This window comes from Phalacrocorax carbo, chromosome 9 (assembly GCF_963921805.1).
Source record: "Phalacrocorax carbo chromosome 9, bPhaCar2.1, whole genome shotgun sequence".
Taxonomy (NCBI): Eukaryota; Metazoa; Chordata; class Aves; order Suliformes; family Phalacrocoracidae; genus Phalacrocorax; species Phalacrocorax carbo.
In genome coordinates, this window is record NC_087521.1 from 25,205,754 (window position 1) to 25,232,165 (window position 26,412).

General features: G+C 39.9%; 2 protein-coding genes across 4 annotated transcripts in view; one reads left to right on the forward strand and one right to left on the reverse strand.

Annotated features, from left to right (window-relative positions):
* Positions 1–26,077, reverse strand: WARS1 (tryptophanyl-tRNA synthetase 1). Of its 2 annotated transcripts, none has more exons than XM_064460770.1 (12): positions 26,025–26,077; positions 23,194–23,249; positions 20,157–20,373; positions 18,899–19,106; positions 12,140–12,248; positions 11,278–11,397; positions 10,511–10,693; positions 9,183–9,283; positions 7,811–7,923; positions 6,534–6,707; positions 3,399–3,539; positions 1–463 (listed from the first exon to the last, which is right to left on the reverse strand). In XM_064460770.1, the coding sequence occupies exons 3-12, from the start codon at positions 20,268–20,270 to the stop codon at positions 305–307; spliced, it is 1,422 nt and encodes a 473-aa protein (XP_064316840.1). In that variant the 5' UTR covers positions 20,271–20,373; positions 23,194–23,249; positions 26,025–26,077; the 3' UTR covers positions 1–304. The 2 variants fall into 2 exon arrangements, with proteins under 2 accessions (XP_064316840.1, XP_064316841.1); XM_064460771.1 differs by having other exon boundaries at positions 25,957–26,065.
* Positions 26,078–26,314: 237 nt separating this feature from the next.
* Positions 26,315–26,412, forward strand: part of WDR25 (WD repeat domain 25) — a 70,645-nt gene continuing 70,547 nt past the window's right edge. The window contains exon 1 of one of the 2 annotated variants that reach the window (XM_064460767.1): positions 26,315–26,393. The gene's annotated coding sequence lies outside the window, so the exon portion shown is untranslated. The remainder of the gene's footprint in view (positions 26,394–26,412) is intronic. The other variant, XM_064460768.1, reaches the window with a different exon arrangement.

The following is a 26,412-nucleotide window of genomic DNA, read 5'->3' on the forward strand; positions in this document are numbered from 1 at the left end:
TTTATCATCAAAATGGAAGTTTTATTTATATTTTCAACAGGAAATACAATAAAATACAGTGTTGTGCTGACAGACATGCTTTTCTGCAGGATTGGGCAATTCCATCTTGTGTGTTCTGATTTTAAATAGATACAAGTCCTATTTTAAGCTTTTCCTGTACCTGACGTTCCTTGTAATTAACTCATTAAAAGCAGTATTTATAAAGCACAGATTGCAGGCTGTACCTAGGGACTGATGACATACAACAGAAGACAACAATTACTCAGTTTTGGTTTATCAATTGGTAAGTTACATACGCATTTCTTCAAAATTCGAAAGCTAGCTTCCGTGGAGTCATGAATTGCTTCACCATTTCATCTGTGACCTGCTTCCGTCTCTCTTGATGAGCTGCTATCAAAGGCTGCAACGTTTCAATAAGAACCTTCTTCAGCTCTCCTGTGAGCAATTCCCCACTTGTGTATGCCTGTCAAGAAAGTGTTTATTGCTTAATACGGTGCTATATGGAAAAAGGCTCAGTGACAAGTAGTTCTTTAAACGCCTGGCCCTAGCAAATACAGATTTGGATGTCTTAAAAATAAGCACATGCCTTAGAGGATCATTTAGAATCACTCTAAAAACGTAACTTGCAGAATTGCTTGTTGCCTTTTAAAAGATTAAGACAGCTGGGCAATTTTATATGTGCCAAGTTATATGGACTGAATGAGCTACATTCACAAGAATTTAACTGGGAAATCCTGTAATTATTTGCAGGAAACTCAGTATTGTTCTCCCCAGAATCCCAGTTCAAAAGAACAGTCACCCTAAACTGTTTTTTGCAATAAGAGGTACAAATTCTCATATTTCCCTCTCACTGCATTTGGGTAGGAGATTAGATGCAATTAAAGTATCCTTTTTTGCACTAAAGATACTCAGAATCTATGTTCACACTAGTAGTCATATTCACAGTTGGTAATTCACTCAGTTGCTCTGATAACAAAAATGCTTTAGGTAGGAGCACAGGCTAAGAGCTGAGTGGTTCAGCCTTGGTTAAAAACCATGGCCTGGGCAGTTTAACTATAACTTGAAAGGGCAATAAACATGATAATCTTACCTCCCTTTGGCATCAAGCCATTTGTAATACCAATTCAAGGTGTAACTCTTGCTGATGCTCACTCACCAACAGTAAGATGTGTTAACAAGAATGTAGTGAATTGTAATTTCAGTGGTTTTTGGGATGGTGTTTTTTTTGTTGTTCTTTGTTTGCTTGTTACAAAAACACCAATATTGCTTTCTCAGAGCAGCCACTTCTGAAAGTTTCTTCCTCTGGTACCACAACTGAAACAGCTCCACTAATGCCACTATAAACAGTGACTTCATGTTTTCTAATCTGGTTGTGAGGCGGCACTGCACCAAGCCGCTAGCTGTGCTCTAGGCTTCGTGCTCTGTAGCAGAAGTAGGCTGATACTGTGCAGTGGTTGGGGACTAATGGAAAACAGCTCACTAAAGTCAAATGTGCTCCAGATTTGGATGTGATTGGTGACAGCCAACACAGCTTCACTGAGGGCAAATCATGCCTGACAAATCTGGTGGCTTTATATGACAGGGCTACAGCACTGGTGGATAAGAGAAGGGCAACCAATGCCATCTACCTGGACTTGTGCAAAGCATTTGACACTGTCCTGCACAACATCTTTGCCTCTAAATTGGAGAGACATGGATTTGATGGATGGACCGCTCAGTGGATAAGGAACTGGCTGGATGGTCACACTCAGAGTTGTGGTCAACAGCTCGATGTCCAAGTGGAGACCAGTGACGAGTGGTGCTCCTCAGAGAACTGTTTCACATCTTTGTGCTGTTTAACATCTTTGTGCTGTTTAACATCTTTGTCAGCGACATGGACAGTGAGATTGAGTGCCACCCTCAGCAAGTTTGCCAATGACACCAAGCTGTGTGGTGTGATGTGCTGGAGGGAAGGGACGCCATCCATAGGGACCTCGACAGGCTTGAGAGGTGGGCCCGTGTGAACCTCATGAAGTTCAACAAGGCCAAGTGCAAGGCCCTGTTCATGGGTTGTGGCAATCCCAAGCACAAATACAGGCTGGGCAGAAAACGGATCGAGAGCAGCCCAGAGAAGGACTTGGGGGGACATGGACCTGCTGAGGCAAGCCCAGAGAAAGGCCACAAAGTTGATCAGGAGGCTGGAACACCTCTCCTAAGGAGCCAGCCTGAGAAAGTTGGGGTTGTTCAGCCTGGAGAAGAGAAGGCTCTGGGGGGGACCGTATAGCCACCTCCCAGTACCTGAAGGGGGCCTTCAAGAAAGCTGGTGAGGGCTTTTTACGTGTGCATGTAGTGATAGGACGAGGGGTAATGGCTTTAAACTGAAAGAGAGTAGATTTAGATTAGATGTAAAGAAGAAATTCTTCACTGTGAAGGTGTTGAGATGCTGGAACAGGTTTCCCAGGAAGTTGTGTGTGCCCCATCCTGGGAAGCACTCAAGTCCAGGTAGGATGGGGCCTTGAGCAATCTGGTCTAGTGGAAGGCATCCCTGCCTGTGGCAGGGGGTTTGGAACTAGAGGATCTTTATGGTCCCTTCCCATTCAAACCATTCTATGATTCTATTTCCATAAGGAATTTACACCAGTCTGCATGGGGATTACTAGCTATCTGACCCTGCTCTTGTGTGGGAAAGAGTAGAGGGTTGGAGAAGAATCTGCTGCTCCTGAATTTCTTGCAGCTGTTCCCAGCAGGAGAAAGCTGATAAACCAATATGACATGGTCACTATCAACTGCAGATACTGTGTTCCAGAGGATCCATACTGCCTAGTTTTGGTGATGCTCACAGAGCTGAAGGCAGTGAAATGTCTTGCTACCACTGCTGGCGAAAAACGTCTGCCAGACAGGCTTAAGGAAAATGCAACTTATATGAAGCAGTTTTTGCTTGGGATCAGTGATTCAATTCCTCATAGCTGTTACATGTCTTGTGATAAGAAAAAACAAAAACCAGCAGGCTTTAGACTTGAGCTTTTGTAGCTCTGCAGAGAATTTATGTACCTTGCACATAAGGAACCGGCAGAGTGTATTATACAATTAAAACAACACTAAGTCTAAGGTATCCTCAACTGAAAGGTGGGGGAGATATTGTCCTACACCTAGTGTTGGAGAACCTTATGAAAATACTAGGGAATTTTAAATTTTTTTTTTAAAGAAGAGATGTGAGAAAGAAGAACATTGCAAACAAACAAATACAGAGGCCCTAATATTGAAACTTGCAAAGGATGGAGAGTGCAGGAGTAACACCAGAATCACCTTCCTGGAGAAGGTTCATGAGAGGACTTAGTTACAGCTTTGTCAAGGACTTAGTTACAGCTTTGTCCTCACAATAAGGAGTGAATAATATTATCTTCAAGTTGGTTACTTACCTGCTTCAGTTGTTCAAGCCTGTCATCATCTTCTAGGAAGAAAGTCAGGTACATAAAAGACACGTCAACATCACAGTTACCTCCGTACTTCCTGTGCTCTTCAATAGTATCTCTGCCTCCTGAGAAGGCATGCTTGTTAATCTGAAACAACATAAGGATGTTCTGGTATAATTTCTATGAGATTCTGGATTACTATTTTGTAAACAGAGGTGTATCACGATCCTCCAAATTCTATATTAAGGACTAGCTGAAGGGTGAGTGGGGCAAGTTAATGCAGAGCCTCAAGACTGAGGCAGGGAGGCAAAAGGAGGTCATTAGAATCCAGCAGGGGAAAACGGCTACACACAAACTGCTCAGGCTGCATAACCAGAACAAAAATGAAGCAAACATTAAAAATAATCTCTCAAGATACAGACAAAAAAAGTTTTAAATCCATTTTGCTGAAGCTGTGGTCTGTTGCATAGAATTTGTGCTTACAGGAAGTGTACTTCATGTAAGAAAAAATACGATATTCACCTCATCAAGAAATTAATTTTGAAAAAGATGAAGAAAGCATGGAAAATTTTGAAGAAACCCTAGAGACAACCTAGTCTCCTCCTCTTTTCAGGGAAAAGGAAACCAAGAGAAAGCCAAGTTAAAGATTACAAAACTCTGGCTAGAATGGCTAATATTAGACAAATGCCCAATTGTTCAGTCTAAAAATGGAATACTTGCTGACTCTCCCTCTTTTTAAGCATAGCTTCCTGTGGGAAGATGAACTGCACTGGTGAGTAGGTCTACCTGCTAATCGCATTCCCAGTAAATTCAGTAGCCACTAGCCTGTTTTAAAAATGTACATGTGTCTAGAGATCTCAGAGGATGCTAATCTTCCTACAAATTAAAAAAAAAATTAAATTGCTAAGAAGAGGGAAAAAAGTATTTCTCAACCATAAGATGAGCTTCCAGTTGGCTCTTGTATCTTTTCAGATATCACCATCAACCAGCCAAGAGAGACACGCGCACGTGAAGTTGAGTTTTTTTCAGTTCTGGTATCTAGGAGCTGTTATATATTTACAATTTCTGAACATTCTTACTACTGCATGACTGTCTAGTGCTTTTTTGACTCTTTCTAACTGTCATGCTACAGATGATGTCTTGTGGCAATGAATTACATACTAAGCTATTCATCAGTGCAACATTTTAAGAAAAGAAACTGTCATCTGTCATATTACATCTATTCTTATACTGTAGGGACAGTCTGAATGGCTCTTTCAGTACGTGTAAAACTAAGCTTTTACATATTATTTTGCACTTCCCCTCATCACTCTCTGTGTTAGATTTTGAAAGTCTTTGTATGAAATTTTTTTGATGTCCCTCATCTCTACAGTTTGTCTACTTACCAAGGTGAGAGGGGGTAAATAAAATATAGCACGTGGAGGCACGTTATTGTTTTATACAAAATGTTCCCTATACTAATCTGAAGTTCATTTTCTAGATATTCTAGCACCTACTTGTTGACTGAGAGTTTCAGTGATTTATCTAGCGATGCACTGATTTCCCTGAATTAGAACAGACTTTAAATCTAAATAACAGTTTCTAGGGAAGCAAACAAATAATTGAGTTGTAATTTGGTGCTGATAGGTGTAATAAGAATAGTTTACAAGAAAGTTGCCATTCACCTTCTTGGATTTCCCAGAAGCTTCTTAGCCTTTCCCAATATCCAGTAATTTTTCATCTTCTATTACCTGTAAGTTTTGAATCTCACTACTTTGCAACGCACTAGTGATCTGAAATATTTCGTAAGCAGTAATTTTTTTTGTACAGCAGTGGCACTCTCTTTTTGACCTTTATTCTTCACTGGAAGTCACCCTTCCTGCTCTATTTTTTTATTATCAGCCATAACAATATTTCATCTTTTGCTCAAGCTCTATTTCCATAAGACCTGTTTGTCCTCCATTACTCTATAATTGACATTATGTTCAGAATTTTCTCTTTATAGCTCTTATATTCAAAGTTGCTAGAATAATTTTGTTACTTTTCCAACTGATTTAAAGATAGGAAAAATAGGACTTATTTACTGGACATAAGGCATCTTAGATCTCTCTGCAGATTACCAGCTACTTGCCAAGAATGTTACCATCATTGCCACTAAACATGTGACCTCCATTCTGAAATTATAAGCTTTTTAAAAAAGCAACTGCATAACTCTGCAAATGAAATGGAATTATAATCTAACATAGAAAGAATTCCAATTCATCAAAACAGTACTATTGAATCAAGTTGTACATAAGATAATGAATAGTTACGAGATGGCTGCAGAAGAATCTGATCTATACATGTCCATAAGAGAATTAATCCAAGCCCACCCTGCAGAAACAACTCATATATCTTTTTTCTTTTATTGACAGATAGTTATTTCTATGATGGTTATCATGCCTATAAATCAGTTTCCAAACCTGATTTTTTTTTTTTATTAATACCACAACACAGGTGAATTTTTGCCAAGCTATACCATCTGACACTGGATAAGAGGGATTTGCCTTTGACCTAGAAAGGGCCCTAGGAATATACTCAGATAGGAGAAAATACCTTCTAAAGCTTAGGTGAAACTGAACATAACATTTATTTGTGAATTGGAGGGAGGATTGCACGGCAGCAGCAGATCCCCAAGCAGCAGGAAAAGTCTGACCTGTGTTGTAACTGACACTGTACAACACTTGGTGCTCCCAGCATGGAGAGATAGTCAAGAGAAAGAGCTGTTTATTTGATTTACATCATGCACTGTCAGATTTCAAAACTATGGCAACATAATATTTATTTTTAGAGCATGCGCCTCCATAGCTCTTATTCTTACACTGCTGCTCTACAGATATCAGATAAACAAACATGATGTTTTGTACATTATTCTAGCTAATGTTTGGACTGTTAGACAACAAGTTTTTGACTTGTTAGTTGGCAAGGAAAAAATTATATTTGATAGTCTAGCTAAATTTGCATAACTTGGTCAACTCCTGAAGATGCTTAGTCATGAAATGTATGGGAAAAAGGATTCAGATATGTTCAAAGAAAACAGTAAAAAATTGCTGTTGTAACCAAGAGGACCACCACCCCTTTTTGTTATAAAGCTTTATGTTTTCAGGTGTTGCAGGTCCTTACCTTTGTCTTGATTTGTTTGGGTGTATCAGTGAGGAAGATGGAGGAGTTTGGGTCACTAGCACTCATTTTTGTCTGTGCTCCTTGCAGGGCTGGGAAGAAGACTGAGTGTAGTAAGGCTGGTTTAGGCTGTCCAATTCTAGGTGCTACATCCCGCGTCATTCTAAAATAAGGATCCTAGAACAACCATCAATAAAAGCACAGAATAAAGCTGAAAAATGTGTTAAAAGCTGATTAGTGCTGACTCGTTCATGCCTTAACAAGTGGTCTCAAAAAACAAACCAACCAATCAACCAGAAAACATTCAAGAACTTACTTCTAATCCAGTTCATCCAGAGGAACAAAGAAACAAAATCCCTTTTTAAAATTTCCATAGTTTTTCCGTACACTCTGATTTCCCTCAATTAATAGGCATATTTACAAAGATTTACATGAATTCAAATAGTTGTGAAAGCTATGCTTAGCATGCCTGGAGATGGATGCAGACTAAGATGCAAGCATCCTCCAAAAGCATTTAACAACCAGCACAGAATCTGAACTAAATACGTGATCAAGCTGGCAGTGCTGGTGATCTGACTCAAACCAACTGCAGTAATATTACTACATAATATTATGGCTGATGAATGCAATTACATCATCTTCCAGTGACTGTCCCTGTGACTAAAATAGCTAAAGATTCAGATAGTGCAGAATTCGATTCCTAGAAACAGTTTTGTTTGAAGTATTGTTTAAAGTAACAACACTACTACTGTCATTTGTATCTGATGTTCTTCCAACCTTTCTATACGATCTGAATTGTTAATGTTCTGCAGCCTTTCTCACAAACTATTTAAATTTCAATGCTTCTTTATCCTTACTGGTAGAAGGTTTTTCCCTATGGTTCAACATTAATCTCTTGTGCTGCAAGTTAAACTCATTACATCTTGTCCTAGTTACCATGGAGATGGCCAAAAGTTTCTTCCTACACCCATGTCAGTATACTTTTGCATAGATTTTACTGCCTTCGTTTTCATAGATGTCATCTCACTGTGAACTGGGTTGAAATCAAGACAGATCCAAGACTGGCAAGAACGAGTAACATGTGAATACACGATTGTTGGGTTAAGCCTTTATCTTTGTCAGGACACAGCACAACATCCTTTTATATCTTCCAGCTTCTGTCCCAGAAAGGTGCTTGCAGGAATGTTTTACAGATGTTTCAATGTACCACCATGAAGCCTGAATGGTACATTACTAAAACAAATCCCTGAGAACCAAATTAAGTAATATGATTTTCTTACCTGATCAATAGCACATGGGATAAGACACTGAATGTTCTCCTTGCCATTGAAGATCTGTGGAAATGATGAACTGAAGGATGGAGCAGCTTGAATAGCAGGAAAGCTGATCTTTCCTAGAAAACATGATGTTTGGAAAAGCTGAGAAGCCAATATAAGCAATGATAAATAGAGAGAACTTTTTGAAATATGTAAAGAGCACAAGTGATTCATTCAGATACTTAGCTGAAGACCAACATCTATTTTTATCAAGCAGCATTGCCTTATCTGAGGAAACTTTAATATTCACCTTCTATGATGTCAACAAACCTTCAACCAACATAGAAACTGATGAAAAAAGGCAGGCTGTGGTCACAAAGGTTTCAGAAAAGGTTCATCAGCACATAGTCTCTTCATCATTGAGCTATCCACTCTTCCTAGAAATACGATTGACTATATCATCACTCTGAGCTGCTTGGTTTTTTTCCTCTCTGAGAGAATGACTATAGAGCTACTTATCAGGCAAGTTCCCCTCTAAGATCTTCGAATCATTGCTATATGCATGCTGTACTTGTGAAGCATCTCAGATGTGTCTTGTTTTCTTTTTTATACAGTGCTTAATCACAGGTTGACCGTCCTGCTTCCCTGATCAAAATCCTTTCAAGAACAGAAAGCAAATAGCAGATGTTTCCAAACATGTAATGAAGCCATTACCACAACACCAACTTTTATTAGATCACTGTTAAAACACATAGGAATCTGTTCCTTGGTTACAGTGAAGGTTGAAAAGCTGTCACTGGCCCTATTACTGGTCAAAGAATGATGTCAGCGTGCAGGAACACCAAGATTTTCATGTCATCTTCGACACAGAATCCTTTTTTGGCCAATGTGATAGAAACCTGCAGTCGCATTGAAGTAAATGGAAGACGGAGTTACGCAGCACCTTGATAATTAGGCTTTTGAGCGCTCCTTAATTTTTTTCCTGTATGTAGATGTGTGTGTGTATTAATACAACTTTTTCTGAAGAGAAAAACTTCTATACAAATTTGGCATTGAAATTTCTAGGAGGCGAAATTGACTATAGCCACAATCACTATTAAAAAAAGAAAAAAAAGAATAGTTCTTTATCCTGGGCACTTCAACACTGGTGTTTTGTACTTTGCTGATACTAAAGCCAAAAAGGTAGATAACATGCTAGAAATTTCACTGTGAAGTGTTTTCTGTAATGAAGGAACCACAATAACACCCTCTTAGAATCAGCCTAGAAACATAGATCTTCTTGCTTTTTTTATCCGTTTCATGAATGGCAGATACTAATCAATCTAAATTGTTACTTAAATAGTGACACAGAGAGTGAAGGCAAACATCACTTCTAGTAACTCATATTATTTCCTACCAATGCAATCACTGTCTGTAAAGCCAAAGATTCCTTTCACTTGGTTAAATGTAACATGCTTCTGAACTTTGACAATGTTTTTGTAGAATCCAGTACTTGCCCTGTGAGAAAGAAAGGGGAAAAATAAGACGAGAAGAGCAGAAAAGTGTAGGTAGAAACTTTTTCTCCAAAAGCTGAGAATGTCAAAAAACCTGCAGGATTAAATCTCACTGTTTCAGACTTTTTGTGGCCCATTGAGATGATAACTGGAAAATTATTTACAAACAAGAATTTTATCCCTCCCTCAACATTTACTGCAAACATTTTTTGTCACAATTAACTGTCTAAACCCAGAAATAGTCTGCTTTGGAAATGGTGCCGAAATGCTTCACTCAGCCTGAAGTTTACTTATCCTTATTGATTGGTGTCCCCGGTGTGTATCCCATACAGGACACTGCAGTTCACCAAAGGAAGAGTAGCTCAAATCCTCCAAATTCTCATTTTCTACAGGCTAAGTTCCTTGGCTGGACTTTCTCTGTCACCAACTACAGCAGCGGCATTTCCAAAACAAAAATAGCTCAGCAACTTCTTCCTTTTTTATTTCTGCTGAAGAGCTGAAGCAAAAGAAACAGGAGTTCTGACCTGCCCTCATTCAGCTGCAGGGCAGATCTGTGTTAATGCAACTTTTCTATGTCAGGGAAGTCAGGGGAGTGAAAGGAGGAAAAATTGCTTTGTAGGCTCCACAGTCTGGGGGCTAGTTCATCTCTAACACATACATTCTCTCATCCAAGTTTTAAGGAAGCTCACCACCCCACGTGGAAGAACAAAGCCCACAACTTCAGTTCCGAACTCTGCCATAGAAGCTCCTTCTGAGAAGGCAGGTCCAATAGCAGTTTCTTTTTCTTAATCTTCTTTAAACTTTACTCAAAGTTCAAATAATAATTTTTCATGCCGTGCTGTTAATTGATCACAACAAGTTGCTGAAATGCCTTTGTTAATACAGCTAAAGTGTAAACACATCTCATGATACCATCTTAAACAAATTGATCTGGAAGCATCTTGGTGGTTTAGGTATTTTTATAATTTAGCTGGTTTAATGTATTTTTTATAATTTAAATTTAAGCATTGCACATACAAGTATTTGTTCATATGTTATACAACAGAAGGACAATAGTACATATAAAATGTTTGCTGAAAAATTAATAAGTTTCTATTTTAAGTGTTGTAAAACTTGTCTTGAAGCTTTCAAATTTAGATACGTTTATTAAACCATTGCTGGCTGTCAAAGTTGGAGAGAAAACACAGACACTTTTTTTTTATTTCAATGCCCTAAATAAATTTATACTTACCCCAAATAGTCTAAATCAGAAAATATAAAGGTTTTATTGATGTCAAAACCACATGCAATGATGTCTTTTGCATTTTCTCTAGCATACTCATATGCCTTCTCAGTTGTCAGGTCCTTCCAAAGGTATTTCTCATCATCAGTTAACTGTATAACTAAGGGAACATCAAATACTTCTTGCAGCCACCTAATAAAAGCAGAAAGATTTTATCTCAAAGTAAGTTAAAATGAAGACACAAGTCAGGCAGCTAAAATATTTTTATACATTTAAACAGAAGATCTGCTTCTCTTTTCTTTGTATGCATATGCAATTATGTTTATGTGAACAGAATTAAACATTTTATACAGATTATGATGATAACTTACCTAGAAAAAAGACTCACACTTATTGTTTCCTGTACATGTGTTAGCAGTCACCATTTGCAATGGAAACAGAATTCAGTGTCTTACTTTTTCCAATTTCTCTGTGTCCTGCTGCTGCAGGCACCGCATTATACAGTACTGAGTCTCATCACAAACTCGTTTTTAAGTAGAATGAAATTTCTCAAGAGTGCCGCAGGGCTGAGGATGCAAGGAAGTGGGCTTTATGGTGATGCAGGGATTGTGAGCATTTTAAGGAAAAGGTAAGATTCATCATTTATGTTCATTAATATTCACCTCAAATAAAGAGAACTCCTTGCAGTGTATCATTTTGGCAGTTATATAAACAGCATTCCAAATTTCCTTAGAAAAAAAATGTTTTGATTAATACAAATGGTAGGAATAGCTTACTTCGTGAATATAAATGGGATAAGATGACCAACATGCATTGCCTGAGAGGATGGCCCTCTGCCTGTATAGAGGTAAAAGGACTTCTTATTTTCATAAGCATCAAGGATTTGGTCCATATCTCTAAAGAAAAAACAGAAAACATGATGCAACTCTTTAGGAAGAAACATCTACAGTGAAACCCTTCTATTCAAAATTTAAGTGCTTTTAAAGCCAAACATATTTATAAATAAAATAGACTACATTAAGGGCCCTAGAAGTAAAAAGGTTTTGTTTGTTTATTTAATTTAAGAAAAGTGTTGTCTCCTTCAGTCTCCATGAAAAAAAGCCTGAAAGAAAAGTTAAATTATGTCCTGAATCACGCTCAGGTACTTATTTGAAAAGTGCTAGCTGCCATGGGTCAAAAGCCCGTGCATGCTAACAATTACACAGTGTAGATGACTGGCAAGCTGGTGCTTAAGATAATTCCCTGAGCCTTTCCTATGTAACAATACATATGCATACATCTACAGGCCATGTGGAGCCTTGTTGAAATCAGAAGTGATACTATTTAAGCCCTGGGGTTCTTTGCCAATTCCTCTGCCTGGCTGCTAATGTCAAAAATGTAACCTGTACAAAGCAAAGATTCCCTGCACATTTATTTTTCAATTTGGGATTAGTGAGGACATATCAGAAACTGATACAGCCAAGGGTTTCAAATGTTGCCAGGGTAAACCTGCAGTAGTTGCTAATTTCAAATGACACAGTTGGTTTACCTTGGTATAGAAGGATGAGGTCTTTTGCTGGTCATGGATTTCTCCCAGTAATGCTCACAGCAAGTCTACCTAATTGCACCTTTTTGAATTTTAAACCAAGAAAAACTCACCTGTGAGAAAAAAAGATTCCTCTACGTAGAAAGCGGTGAGGTTTTTGCCCAATAGCTCTTTCTATTCGATTGATCAGATCTGTGTCAATTTTACTGCTGCCAAACCGAACTATAATAATAAAATGTAAAAAAAAAACCCAACATAAGAATAGCATATTTACAACCAGATCTTGGATTTACCAAGAAAATACCAATTCAGCCTAGATTAAAAAGGACATTCCTTCTTCAAGTCTCAGGTAAAATGTAAAATGGCTACATGCTCCTGATTCTTGCCTGGAGTCCCAGCAGTCACCTCTAATACTAACTCTATGCTAGGAGGGCCAGTCTATTCACAATCTGTAGTATTGCTCCAGTCATAACTAATTATAATCGCAGTGTCCTTATAGCAGGACTATTGGTACTCAGAACAAAAAACATTCCAAAGAAACATATTTAGGTCAATAACTTGGCCTCTGTAAGCCACAGGATAAAAATGGCTGTGTGACTCTGAATGTTCCTTTCACGATATCTAAATTTTCTGCCCTCAGGTCACATGTTTTTTCACTTTCCAACCCCAAATACTCTTCTGTAAACTTCATTCTTCTTTTATATGGCTATAATTACAGACACTGCTCCCCTCAAGAGGCTTAAAAAGGTAATGCATAATACTCTTCAGTGCAATCAAGTACGGCTTACTACTTGGTGGTTTAGGAAATCAGCTGATTAATACATCATTTTCAGACGTAGTAATTTCATTGAAGAAAAGTTTTGACAGAGTGAAATAGCAGTACTTTCTCCTATTCCCAATGAAACTGAACTGGGGAAATCCTTTGTTTTTCCAGTAAAGCTTCCTACACTCCAATCCCAATTCTTGGACCCTAATAAGCAGGTCAATGCCCCATCATTTGTACTTGATCCAAGAAATCTAGACAAGAATCTACACTTTGCTACTATTCTGCTCTACTCAGCATTAGAACAACTTGCACATTTAATTAGTGGGATTGCCAAAGTATTCAGAGAACAAAACGGACTCTGGATGTAAAAATACATTTTATATGTACATAACATCTACACCCACGTATTCTGAGTATCTTATTAAAAAGAGACTACACTGGCAAATTCCCTGGTTATAAGAGACATCTCCATATGGGATAAGCACTTTAGGGTCTTCCTGGCTGTAACAGGAAATAATCATTCTACAGGAACATATGCATGACATTTGACAAATTTCAAATATCTTGAGTTTCCTAAGGAAACCAGGAACAGAAAAATTGATTTTAAACCATTCATTATGCAGCCAATAAACTATAATTTACATGACTACTATACTGCTGCCCTGTGGAAAACACCACAATCACTGTTAATGCCCCACACGAATCAGGTTTACTTTGAATTGCCTCCTTATGCACGTTCCCACTTTAAATTTTTGGTTTCTTTTTTAAGCCAAAAGCAAGTAACATACTAAAAGCCTTCCTGCAGGACTAGTGTAATTAACTGAAATGTCCTTCCAGAGACTACAACGTCCTACTAGAGCAGGTGAGCTTCTAATGTTACATCCTAGCGCAGAGTACTGACTCTTAGCTGTACAGTGTAACAGTTTACACCACTGGACAACAGAGAGACTGATTTCAGCTGGAGGCAGAGCTCTCTATCTGCGTTGGTTACCCAATGTACTGCCTTGGGAATGCAACTCATTTTACAAAAATTAACCCACAGGGGCAGCAAGGAGTATTGCGCACACTGGGGTAATTTGAAAAGCTGATATTCAGACACCCTGGGCTTATTATACTAGACTAGACTTATCACTCCCTGGAAAAGGGAAAGGAAAGAGGCATTCCAAACCTTTAGAGTGCAGGTGTTCAAAGCACAGTAAGGAGGCTATTTTCAGTCTATCAAGGCTTTGCATACATCTCAAAAAGGACTATTTAAAACCATGGCCTTCCTAATCATTGAGACTGCAGTGCTCACAAGGGATTTGTGAAGGCTGGGACAGAAGAGTCAGACCTACATGGAGCACCGGGATGCTGAGAAGCCCCGTGTACAGGGATTTCCTCTCCTACACTCTGGCTGAAAATGGGGATGTGTGTTTACATGAACTACAGAACTAATTGTTATTTTGTTATGTGAACTACTCACTGAACAGCCTTTCACAAACAAAAATCAGGAGCCCCCACTGAAGTGAAGACTCAGTCTTGACAGGAGAGAAAAGTGATAATGTATCCAATTTGAACATCATCTTGGAGGTATTTCTGCTGTACCAGACCCCCTATACCCATTTCATTTTCTTCTAGAATTACTGGTTATGCACAGCATTACTACAAGGTTTTGTATATAGTCAGTAAACTTGAAGATAGTAGGAATTAATTTCTAAATGGGAGGGAAAACTAGGCCTATTATGCAACATTATCCAATGGGAAAGAAGTTCCTGCTTGCAACTGTTAATTCACTCCAGATGAATCAAGCAGGATATTGGAAGCACTGAGCCCATCTACTGACCCATTTAAAAAAGTGTCACTAAAAAAGATGAATGCTGATTCATGGTTCAGCACCCACTGCTTTAATCCATATGTTTTCCAAGTTTTATTGCATCTGCTCGTCCTAAGCAAACCTTATTTACTGAATTAATTTCCTCCTAGCAAATAAAATGCATTACAAAATGGCAAAGTAATTATAATCTAGATGAATGCTAAAGAGACCAAAGGAACATGAAAATGTTTGATTCAGCAGAACAATGGCAAGTACTACAAGGCTAATCTTACAGAAACAGAAAGCATGAGAATGCCCCAAATTAACTGCAGCTAGCACCCTAGAAATATTTGCATACTGCCACAGAAAGTGATTAAAAGCTCTCTGATATGTAGAACACTTTACTAGAAATGCATTTACAGACTGCACAACTTTTTCTTTGTCCATCTTCATCTTTCCTATTAAAAAATGGGATAATTTTCCCCTACCTATTTCCTCTTATTCCTCTTATGGGGACCTTCAATGCATTTTAGACTATCCACTAAGAATCTGCTGTCCTAAACAGCTTCTGACAAGGACACAGTCTCTACTCCTTAACAAGCTTTTAAAAAATTCCTAGTGTGCTTTTGATCTCTAGTGTTCTAGCCTTTACCAAAATACAGCTTTCAACTTGCTGTACATAAGAAGTCCTGAGAGCTGCCATTTTCAAATGCATATCTGCATTTGCTGAAAATGTATTGTGTACTTTCCTTCTTTGCCATTGCCATGTTATATTTGCATACAGAAAACTAATAACCTACTCTCTGTTATACAGTAACTTTATTGACCAGACCAGTCTCAAAAATCTTTGAACAGTCATGGCAATTTGGAGAGGTTCCTGGGGGCTGGAAGAAAGTAAATACTACTCCCACCTAGAAGAAGGGCAAGAAGAAGGAATTGAGGAACTACAGGTTGGTCAGCCTCACCTCAGTTTCTGGGCATGTGATGGAGCAAATAATCATGGAAACTATTCCCAAACATTATTTAAGACATGCAGGTCACTGGGAGCAGTCAGCATGGATTTATGAATGGAACCAACTTAATAGCCTTCTATGATGATATGACTAACCTTGCAGATGAGGCAAGAACAGTGGATGTTGTTTACCTCAACTTTGGTAAGGCTTTTGACACTGTCTCCCATCTCATTCTCATAGATAACTCATGAAGCCTGGACTAGATAAAGTGGACAGTGAGTGGAGGTGAACTGAAAACTGGCTGAACTGTCAGGCTCAAAGGGTTGTGTGTGACAAGCAGCACAAAGTCCAGCCAGAGCCCAACATTACTCGTGTTCCCCAGGGGGCTGATACTGGGGCCAATACTGTTTAACATCTTAATTAATGGTGTGGATGATGGGACAGAGTGCACCCTCAGCAAATTTGCAGATGAAACACTGGGAGGGGTGACTGATATCACAGATGGTTTTGTTGCAGTTCAGAGGGACCACAGCATGCTGGAGAAATGGGCTGACAAGAATCTCATGAAGTTCAACAAAAGGCATTGCAAAGCCCTGAATATGGGGAGGAATAACTCTGTGCACTGGTACCAGCAGGAGGCCAACTGGCTGGAAACCAGCTTGGCAGGGAAGGATCTTGGCATCCTTGGGTCCTGCTAGACAAGGAATTGAACATAAGCCAGCAATGCACCTCTGTGTCATTGAAAGGTCAATGGCCTCATGGGCTGTGTTAGGAACAGCACTGTCAGAACATCACAGGAGGTGATCCTTCCCCTCTACTCAGTACTGATGAGACACACCTGGAGCGCTGGGTGCAGTTCTGGGCTCCAGCATAAGAAGGACATACAGTTCAACATATTCATCAGTGACCTGGATGATGGGATAGAGCGTAACCTCAGCAAGTTTGCTGATGACACCAAGCTGGGAGGAGTGGCTGATACACCAGAAGGCCGTGCTGCCATTCATCGAGGCCTGGGCAGGCTGGAGAGCTGGGCCGAGGGGAACCTGATGAAATTCAACAAGAGCAAGTGCAAGGTCCTGCACCTGGGGAGGAACAACCCCGTGTGCCAGTACAGGTTGGGGGCTGACCTGCTGGAAAGCAGCTCTGTTGGGAAGGACCTGGGAGTGCTGATGGACAAGTTGACCATGAGCCAGCACTGTGCCCTTGTGGCCAAGGCAGCCAATGGTATCCTGGGATGCATTAAAAAGAGTGTGGCCAGCAGGTCGAGAGAGGTTATCCTCCCCCTCTACTCTGCACTGGTGAGACCACATTTGGAGTACTGTGTCCAGTTTTGGGCCCCCCAGTTTAAGAAGGATGTGGAACTCCTTGAGCAAGTCCAGCAGAGAGCTACCAAGATGACCAGGGGAGTGGAGCATCTCCCTTATGAGGAAAGGCTGAGAGACCTGGGTTTGTTCAGCCTGGAGAAGAGAAGACTGAGGGGGGATTTTATAAATACCTATAAATATCTAAAGGGTGGGTGTCAGGATGATGGGACTAGGCTCTTTTCAATAGTGCCCAATGACAAGGGGCAATGGGCACAAGTTGGAACACCGGAAGTTCCACCTGAACAGGAAGAAAAACTCCTTCCCTGTGCGGGTGCCAGAGCAGTGGCACAGGCTGCCCAGGGAGGCTGTGGAGTCCCTTCCCTGGAGACATTCAAAACCCGCCTGGATGCGTTCCTGTGCCCCTGCTCTGGGTGTGCCTGCTCAAGCAGGGGGGTTGGACGAGATGATCTCCAGAGGTCCCTTCCAAACCCTGCCATTCTGTGATTCTGTGACATGGACATACTAAGTGAATCCAGCAAAGGGCCATGAAGATGAAAGGCTTGGAGCATCTGTCATACAAGGTGAGGCTGAGAGAGCTGGGGTTGCTGAGCTTTATCAGGTGTCAAGTTCTTGGACAAAATGTTTTATTATTATTTTTAAAAGGAGGAGGAGGAGGAGGAAGTTTATCAATAACAAGCAGTAACTGTTTCACTTCCTGAAATGGCTAGCCTATCATTCTTTGAAAAATTTCCAACACATGACTGAGAACAAGCCAAATGACTCATCCACCAAACTCTCCAATCTGCTAGCAGTGTAAATAAGTAAAAATCTTTCAGCCCAACCCTTGAGATCGAGTCCAATCATAAACCTAATGCTGCCAAGTCCACCACAAAACCACATCCCTAAGTGCCACGTCTACACATCTTTTAGATACCTCCAGGAATGGGGACCACACCACTTCCCTGGGCAGCCTGTTCCAGGGCTTGACAACCCTTTTGGTGAAGACATTTTTCCTAATCCTAATCCTAATCCCAACCTAAACCTCCCCTGGTGCTTTTTTTTCCACGCTTCTCCCCTTCCAACTCTTCTTTCTCCTATTACCTTTTGTACATACATTTAACATGATCTTACAATAACATCACACCAAATTAAAAAAATGGTGACTCTAGCAACTGAGCTCCCAAAACCAAATATATGGATACTGCCACACAACCATGTATGCTCTTTTGTGAAAAACAAGCTACTAAGCAGACACCAGCAATATACCTCTGTTAAAGAATTTTCACTGAGGTACTAAATGTGGATTGAAGATTGACAATAATTAGAAAAATAAAGCAAAAATAGTAAAAATTAATGAATAGGTCTCTCACTTGTTTCTACGCTACACTCAAGCAAGCTATAAAAACAGTGGACTGTAAAACAAATACAGAAATTCATTAAACTCCTGTTTCTTAAATTACAAAACTTTGCAAGTTTTGTAACATCCCTGTCTAAAAAGTTTTCCATTATGTGCATGTTTTTTGAATGTGCTGCATCTTTTTCATCCCAGCTAGCACTTGACTACTTGAGTGTGGCTTGTGAAGGAGTCATTACACTTATGGATTGCTGCATTAGTTTTGGATCATCTGTGCTCTCCCTAATTCTGAAGTCAAGGCAGATGCAGAGAGATGGCATGAAGAATCCTACAGCCTAGTCAGAGCGGTCTAGGTCAAGCTGTTCTGCATCACAGCCACTGAAGATGCAGATACTTAGTCACAGTGTCTTCATTAACATAACTTGTAATAACAGTTCTTATGCCAAAAAAGAAACTGTAAAACTTTTATTTTAAACTGAAGAGTTCTTTGCAAAGTATTTAAGTTTTCCACAGCAGATCCCTGGCTGGGACATTTTCAATTCCTACAGCAAATTCTTTAGACATATGAAAGCTAAGATTAGACATAAAATAAATGATACCTCTGATGGCTTTGATCATGATTTGTTATGAACCCTTGCTGGTTTTGTGGTCATTTGGATCACTTGACATAAATTTCTTAGGAGCAGTGAAGAAAGTGTTATACCTATGAGTTTGTCGTAATCCACGCCTTTAGCATTCGATGTCTGCACAGTCCAGGGGTCCACAAAATCCTCATCCTCTTCTTTAGTTGTACCATTGTTTATTAATACAAGATCTCTTGGAGGCAAGCCTGCCTGATAATCTTGCCCTGTTGCTGTTTTATATGAGAGTTTTAATGATAATAGCATCCTCACTGCTGCATCAATTTCATCCTGAATAAATGATAAAAAAGGTCTTTGACTTAACATACTTAGACAATTGCATTAATGCCCCAACCCTTCAAAATCCTGCATCCGTGCTTTGACTTGAATTGCATTAATCATAAACTTAGCTTTTATTTACATGTTCACAGCATCACTGCCAAAGGTAAAAGAAAAGCCTCACTTTTCAATTTCTGCCTGAGGAAAAAAAAATGCTTGCCTGCTTTTCAGAAGTATAACAACCGTAACATTTTAAGCACAAATTTCTAAGGTATATAATCTAAATTATTATCTAATTTACTTCATATTGCTTTTGGTGGCTCACCTGAAAATAGTTTGCTCATAGAATTATTTAGGCTGGAAAAGACCTTTAAGATCATCAAGTCCAACTGTTATTCACCACAATTCATTGACAGACTTGAAAACCAAACCAGAACAATAAGTTCTTTACAACTTTCATTGTTATGACCTTTTTAATACAAAGCTATTGTAACATCTCATGCAAGCAATAAATTGATCAACACTTTATTTGACTCACAGTTTTTGAGGCTTACTTCCACAGGCAATACACTGAGAGAGCTCGTATTAAAACTGAGCTCTCTTTGCCAATATAGTGATGACAGAATAGGGAACTTGAAATTAATGGCAAATTACTAAATTAATTAAGGGAGGTTAAGCAGGGACTGTCAGTACAGTTACAGGAAGACATATCTGTTAACATGTATGATCATGCATGGAGAAAAAGATTTTAACAAAGAATCTAAAACCAGGGCAGAATACAAGTGATATAAATTTCACTTGAAAACCAAATACCTTGGATCCCATCATGTACCATGGCAACTGGCTGAAGCACACTTCTAAGCCTATGACTCTCCATTCTTACTTCAGTAGTAACAACTTTGCTCCAAGTATGTCCACAGTCCACAAAATGGACATAAATATTTTTTAACAAAATTTTTGTTACTACAATACAAAATATACCTCAGAAAAATCATATTCTTCAGCACTCAAAGACAGATCTAACTTGAAAAAGGATGGCTTCAAAACATGAAATGGAAATACCTTTGGTGCTTTTCCTGCTTTCAGTGCTCTGACTTTCTCTCCTTGTTCAGTTACTCTTTCAAACAGCTGAAGTGGACTCAGAGATTTCAAATCACAGTTCGGACTATCAGCCATTTTACCAGACTGTAAACGATCTGTTTATTTACAATTCAACTAAAATTAAGGTCTCCCAGTTCTTTGGCTTGTAGATTCAAACCAGCAGCAACAACAAGGAGAACTGTAGGGCAAAAAAATAGCATGTTTTATTCTTTCATGTATATCTTGAAGATTAGATGAACAGAATAAGAATATAAAAACTATACTGACCCCATATCTAATTCTATTCAGATCCGATTGATAAATGTGGAGACATTAACACAATGAGCCTCAGTTACATAAAGAAATGGACTGATACTGACAAGAGTACTAAATAAATTAAGATATCACTCTTATATGCTGTTTGTCTACGTATTTAACACTAGAACACCTTTTCAAGGTCAAAATCCTGACAAAAGTAAAAGCAATTAAATATATGTTTGATTCAGAGAACCTCTACCAGCTCTTTGGAGATGATTTGATTCCTGATTAGCTAATGTTTTTGTACTACTTGATACGCTGTCTGAAAATTCTGAATAATATTTTTATAACTATCATATAGAATTTTATCTTTATATATATAATATTATATATATTATCAGACCAAAGAAAGATATACAAGAGAAAAGCTTAGTCATCTTTACTGCGTTCCTCCAGATGTTACAAAACACACTGATGATTTGTGAGAAATGCTGCTTTCTAAAGAACAATCAATCCTTGGGTAAGCAATAGGCTTTAAATTCAAGGAACTATTTGTTTCTCAGCAGTACATCGGAAAAATAACTCTAGGAGACAGATTAAGATAATGAGATGGCCGAGAATAATAACACAGCAGTCTTCCTATGCCTAACCTGTACCTTTATCATTGGAGCTTCCTAGCACAGAGTGTGCCCTTGCTTCCACACACGGGCTTCTCTCCCAGGCTAATATCTATATCCTTGTATATATTAACAATAACATCATCTGGAACTTTCTTAGCAGTCTATTAATGAACAGCAACCAAGACTTTGGAAAACTACAACTGCATAGTTCATAGTACGCTAACACAGAAAGTGCAGAAAATTAAATAATGCTATTAAAATGTTTAGTAAGTATACAGTTTTTGTGATCAAATGCATTAAAATATTTTTCACTTTACATCAGAAATATCTTGATCTTTGTCCCATCAGTCATAATCTAAAGTGTTATAAATAAGCTCTGTTGTACTTAATGAATACACTGAACACCTCTTGGTAATTTCCAAGACAGGAGACTCCTGTAACATGGATTGCATTAAATTAACTCATACTTTGCTACATATGCCTCCCATAGAGGTGGCACAACAATTCATGGTACCCCAGCACTTTCTTCCTCTAATTTTTCTAAAATTACCTGATAAATTGTCCTCAGATAATCTCTGATCTAAACCCAGAGTTTTACTTATGTCTAAGAAATCTGGTGAATCTGTTATCAACCTGCCATGAGAGAAAACTCATTTCAACTGCAAAGGCAGAATTCCTTATTTTAGGAAGTCCTTATTTTCAAAAATTATTCATGCTCAGCAGCTCTCTGTACAAAATCATGGTGTCTTTAGAAGTACATATGCTCTGAATAATTTTTTTTGTACAAACTCAAGCATCATGCTGTTTAACTTCAGAACTGAGGATAAACAAGCATTAACTTGATATGGGAAGAGTTTTAAAACCATTATGGTTCTGGTTGTACTGAGCTTGCCATATTTACATAGAAGAAAATAAGTGCTAAGAATGGGAAAGGAGGACACCATCTGTCAGAAAAACAACATTGTAAGTGAAACTGCAACTATCACACATGAATCCTGGTAGGATGAACATACCACAGTAACAGGGTACACAGAGAAGCACATAGAGAATTATAAAAGAATTTAATAAAACCTGTGGCTGTTAAAGTGAGACAACAGTGCAGATCCTAATGACAAAAGTGAACTGAGTGGAAAGTAAATTTTCCATTAAAACTATCATTGCAACTTGGCCAGGGTTGTGAAGTGCTGCCTCACAATCAGACATGGTCGATTTATGCAATCACCCAAGCTATTGTATAGCTTTTTGCCTTGTGGAAAGTGATGTCATCTTGATTCATAAACTGATGCTTATTTTACATGCACTGAATTCAGACGTGATACTGACAAATGCAATGCAAGTTGAAAGAGCAAATTAACTTCATCCTGAGTTGCAAACAGTGGCGTGCTGGAAATGCAGCATTCACCGTAAGCATTCTCTGTCATGCCGTGCCCATGTCCATGAAGGAAGAACTCTGTGCCTATGTAAAGTCCTACTGACTTGCAAAGGATTGTGTCTCTCTGCAGAGACTCCCTAGCATATTATTGATCCACTGCTACACTTGAAGCATGAATAGATTGAGTTTACAAGACACATATTTAACTGAAGTGAATAATAAAAACTATACATAAAAAACCCACATTCATTTAGCTCCATTTTCCCAGAATTAAAAAAGAAGAAACAAAAGTGTGTAATAGTTGCATTAGCTGTTCAGCAGTATTGCAAATGCTTCCTCCTACAAAATCACAACCTTGGTTATATTTACATAGTATGTATTTAAACTGCAACTGTAAAAAGCCTTCACCTGCCTGGAAAACTTAAGAAGGTTGCTTTGGTAAATTGCCTGTTCCCAAAACATACCTATCATTAAAGCTTTGTTTGTCAGACAGCTGCAATATTCCCAGGTTTCAGCTTCAGCTGAATACCCTGAGAAAGCAGAGCAGCGTGTACATTTAATCCACTTAGTCTGCTACCACTGATACCATACTTAGATTACATAATTGACTAACATAAGACTGACTAACATATTATCAGTAATACTTAAATTTTTAACCTAATCTTGATCCCTTCAGGCTTGATTATTTGCAGTTTGACAGTGTTGTTTTAAAAGAGGTAACCTGAAGCATGTCAAATAATTCTCTGAGGTATTCCTACAATTTACTTACATTCTTTTATTTGGATACTGGTATCTTCCTCTTTTTCATGGGAACAAGATATTTAACTGGAAAAGAAAGTAGACAGGGTAAATTCACATTATAAAATGTTTATGAAGATTAACCCACACCCTATCTGTAGGAATATGCCAGTTACATTTACTGGCTTCAAATCTTACAAAATAGAAAAAGGTAAGCAAGACTCATTTTGTAGTGTAGGACAAATTGTGATGTGGTGTGACTTGGTGTTGATTCCTAAATGTACATTCTTCCTGATAGATTGCCTCCATTTGGAAAGGCTGAAACGGAGGCTCAGCTGAGACTGAGTGCACATACTAGAGAGCAGGTAACAGAAAGACTTTTTAAAAGGTTCGGAATATTATGGATTTAAGCTGAGCAAGTGATCTAGTCACTGCAACAAGAGATGAGGACATCACGATTATATAATGCAAAAGACTGCTACCTAAAACTTACCTTTATTTACCTCAGTATTGCCCTTACAGCTGATGGAATTCAAGACAGGAATTCAGTAATACAGAAAATAGGTCTTCATCTTTTGAAATTCACAAATACAATTGTGAACCATTTAAAAGAAATGACTGGATATTCTGCATTTTATCAGGGCATTTCTTCTTGCTTTCTTATTGATATTATGAAAACTAAGAGTCTCAGACACATTAGGTGCTGTATACAAACAGATTTGGAGGAAAAAATGATACATGGGAACTTGAGAATGGAATACTAAGCCATTGAGGACCACAGCCTTGGGTTAACTTAAGAACCTCAGTTTCACAGTGTGAACTTGAAAGCCAAGAACTGTGTGCCTTTTCTATCTACACAATGCATGGTAACTTGCGATAGGTACTGCTCTTGTGACTGTTTCAGAATATTAAATCACCACAAGACAAAGCTCAAAAATAACCCTTGGCATAGGTATCAGAAAACAACTGATACCAGAAAACAACTCTTTCCAGGTGGATGACAATCACAGATCTATGATAATTCTCACTGTTTGCTATCTGATCTGGTAAAGTTAGAGACCTGAGAACTGAAGAAGAGGGTTTCACATTATGTTAATAAGAGCTCTTTCATGACAAACATTGCACAAAGGTACATCAGGACTTCCAAAGACAACAGTAATACAAGAGTTCTGAAAAAATTTTCATGAACAAATGAAAGAATGTGAATTTAAGTCTAACAGCACTGAAAACCATTTTGCCTCCTGGAAACAAAACAAAAAATTAAAAGTGAAATTAAAGCAGGTAGTATGCACACAGATGTTGGGAGAAACATGCTTTGGCAAGTACTGCAATGTAGGCTGCATTTCATAGGAGACCTACCTTCCCAGCTGTGGTAATAATCAATTTACATATGAAAATACAATATAAGTGTGCAAGGTGATTCCCTGAAATGATAATATAACCACTCTCACTTGAAGAAAGCCCAATATGAATCTTTACTATACTGTAATCTTTACTATACTTTACCATACTGCAGTTGACATGCCAGAAGGACAGGATGTCATCCAAAGAGACCTGGACAAGTTGGAGAGGAGGGCCTGGGAGAACCTCATGAGGTTCAGCAAGGCCAAGTGCAAGGTCCTGCACATGGCTTGGGCAACCCCTGATATCAATACAGGCTGCAAGATGAAGAGATTGAGAGCAGCCCTGCAGAGAAGAACTTGGGGGTATTGATGGATGAAAAGCTGGACATGAGCCAACAACGTGCGCTCGCAGCCCAGAAGGCCAACCGTATCCTGGGCTGCATCAAAAGAAGTGTGGCCAGCAGGTCAAGGGAGGCGATTCTGTTCCTCTACTCCACTCTGGGGAGACCCCACCTGGAGTGCTGCATCCAGCTCTGGAGCCCTCAGCACAGGAAGGACATGGGCCTGTTGTAGTGGGTCCAGAGGAGAGCCACAAAAATGATCAGAGGGATGGAACACCTCTCCTGTGAATACAGGCTGAGAGAGTTGGGGTTGTTCAGCCTGGAGAAGAGAATGCCACAGGGACACCTTATTGCGGCCTTTCAGTACTTAAAGGGGGACTACAGGAAAGAAGGGGACAATATTTTTAGCAAGGCCTGTTGTGACAGGACAAGGGGCAATGGTTTTAAACCAAAGGCAGGTAGATTTAGACTAGATATAAGGAAGAAATTTTTTACAGCGAGGGTGGTGAAGCACTGGAACAGGTTGCCCAGAGAGGTGGTAGATGCCCCATCCCTGGAAACATTCAAGGTCAGGTTGGACAGGGCTCTGGGCAACCTGCTCTAGTTGAGGATGTCCCTGCTCACTGCAGGGGGGCTGGACTACATAACCTCTAAAGGTCCCTTCCAACCTGAACCACTCTATGATTCTGCCACTGTTAAGAACTAAACTCTTGTGCAGGAACAGTTATGCATAAAATTAACCGGCAAGCTCACGTTTCGAGCTCTGGAACCCTGCAACACTTCCCTACCCACCCGTACGCGGGCAGTGCCACGCCAGTTCTGCCCTCCCCGGGCTGGGCCGCGTTCCCCAGCGGCCAGGGCCCCCCACCCCGTCTCCCAGGGAAAAGCGCTTTTTCTCCCGACACGTTGGCGATGTGGCCACAGGGGCTGCGGCCCCGCACGGAACGGAGAAAAAAGCCCTCAACAGCACCGACGTCTTGCAAGGGGATGGCTGACCCGCAGCCGCGCAGAGCCCCCGCAGCCGCGCAGAGCCCCCGCAGCCTCCCGGCGAGACCCTCTCCCACCCGACTGGGCCTCTCACCGAAGCCCCATCCCCGGCCCGGCGCTCACCCGCTCGCCGAGACCTGACCCAGCCCAGCCCGACCCGGCTCGGCTCGGCTCAGCCCAACTCTCCTCACCACTCCTCTGTCACTGCCATTGCATCACCCTCAAGCGGCACGACACTCACGACTCCCGACTGGGAAACGCATGCTACCGGAACCATTTTTTCGCCCTGCCCTCCCTCCACTTACAGCCACCAAGACAACGAAGCGCTCTCCACACCGTCCGCAGCGGCGGAAGAAGGGCTCCAGATCGCCCATCTCGCTGCAGCCTAACCCCCACCCTTCCCAGCACACTGTCTCTGCGGGCGGACCATGATACACGGAACCATTTGAGCGGGGGGTGTCGGGTCTTGTTTCCACGCGGCGCGCTTTTAAAACCGGAGCCTCCGCGGGCCGACTAGTGAGTTCCGGGTTGTGCTGCCGGCGGCCGGGCAGGCGGTGGAGGTACCCGAGGGGCGGGGTC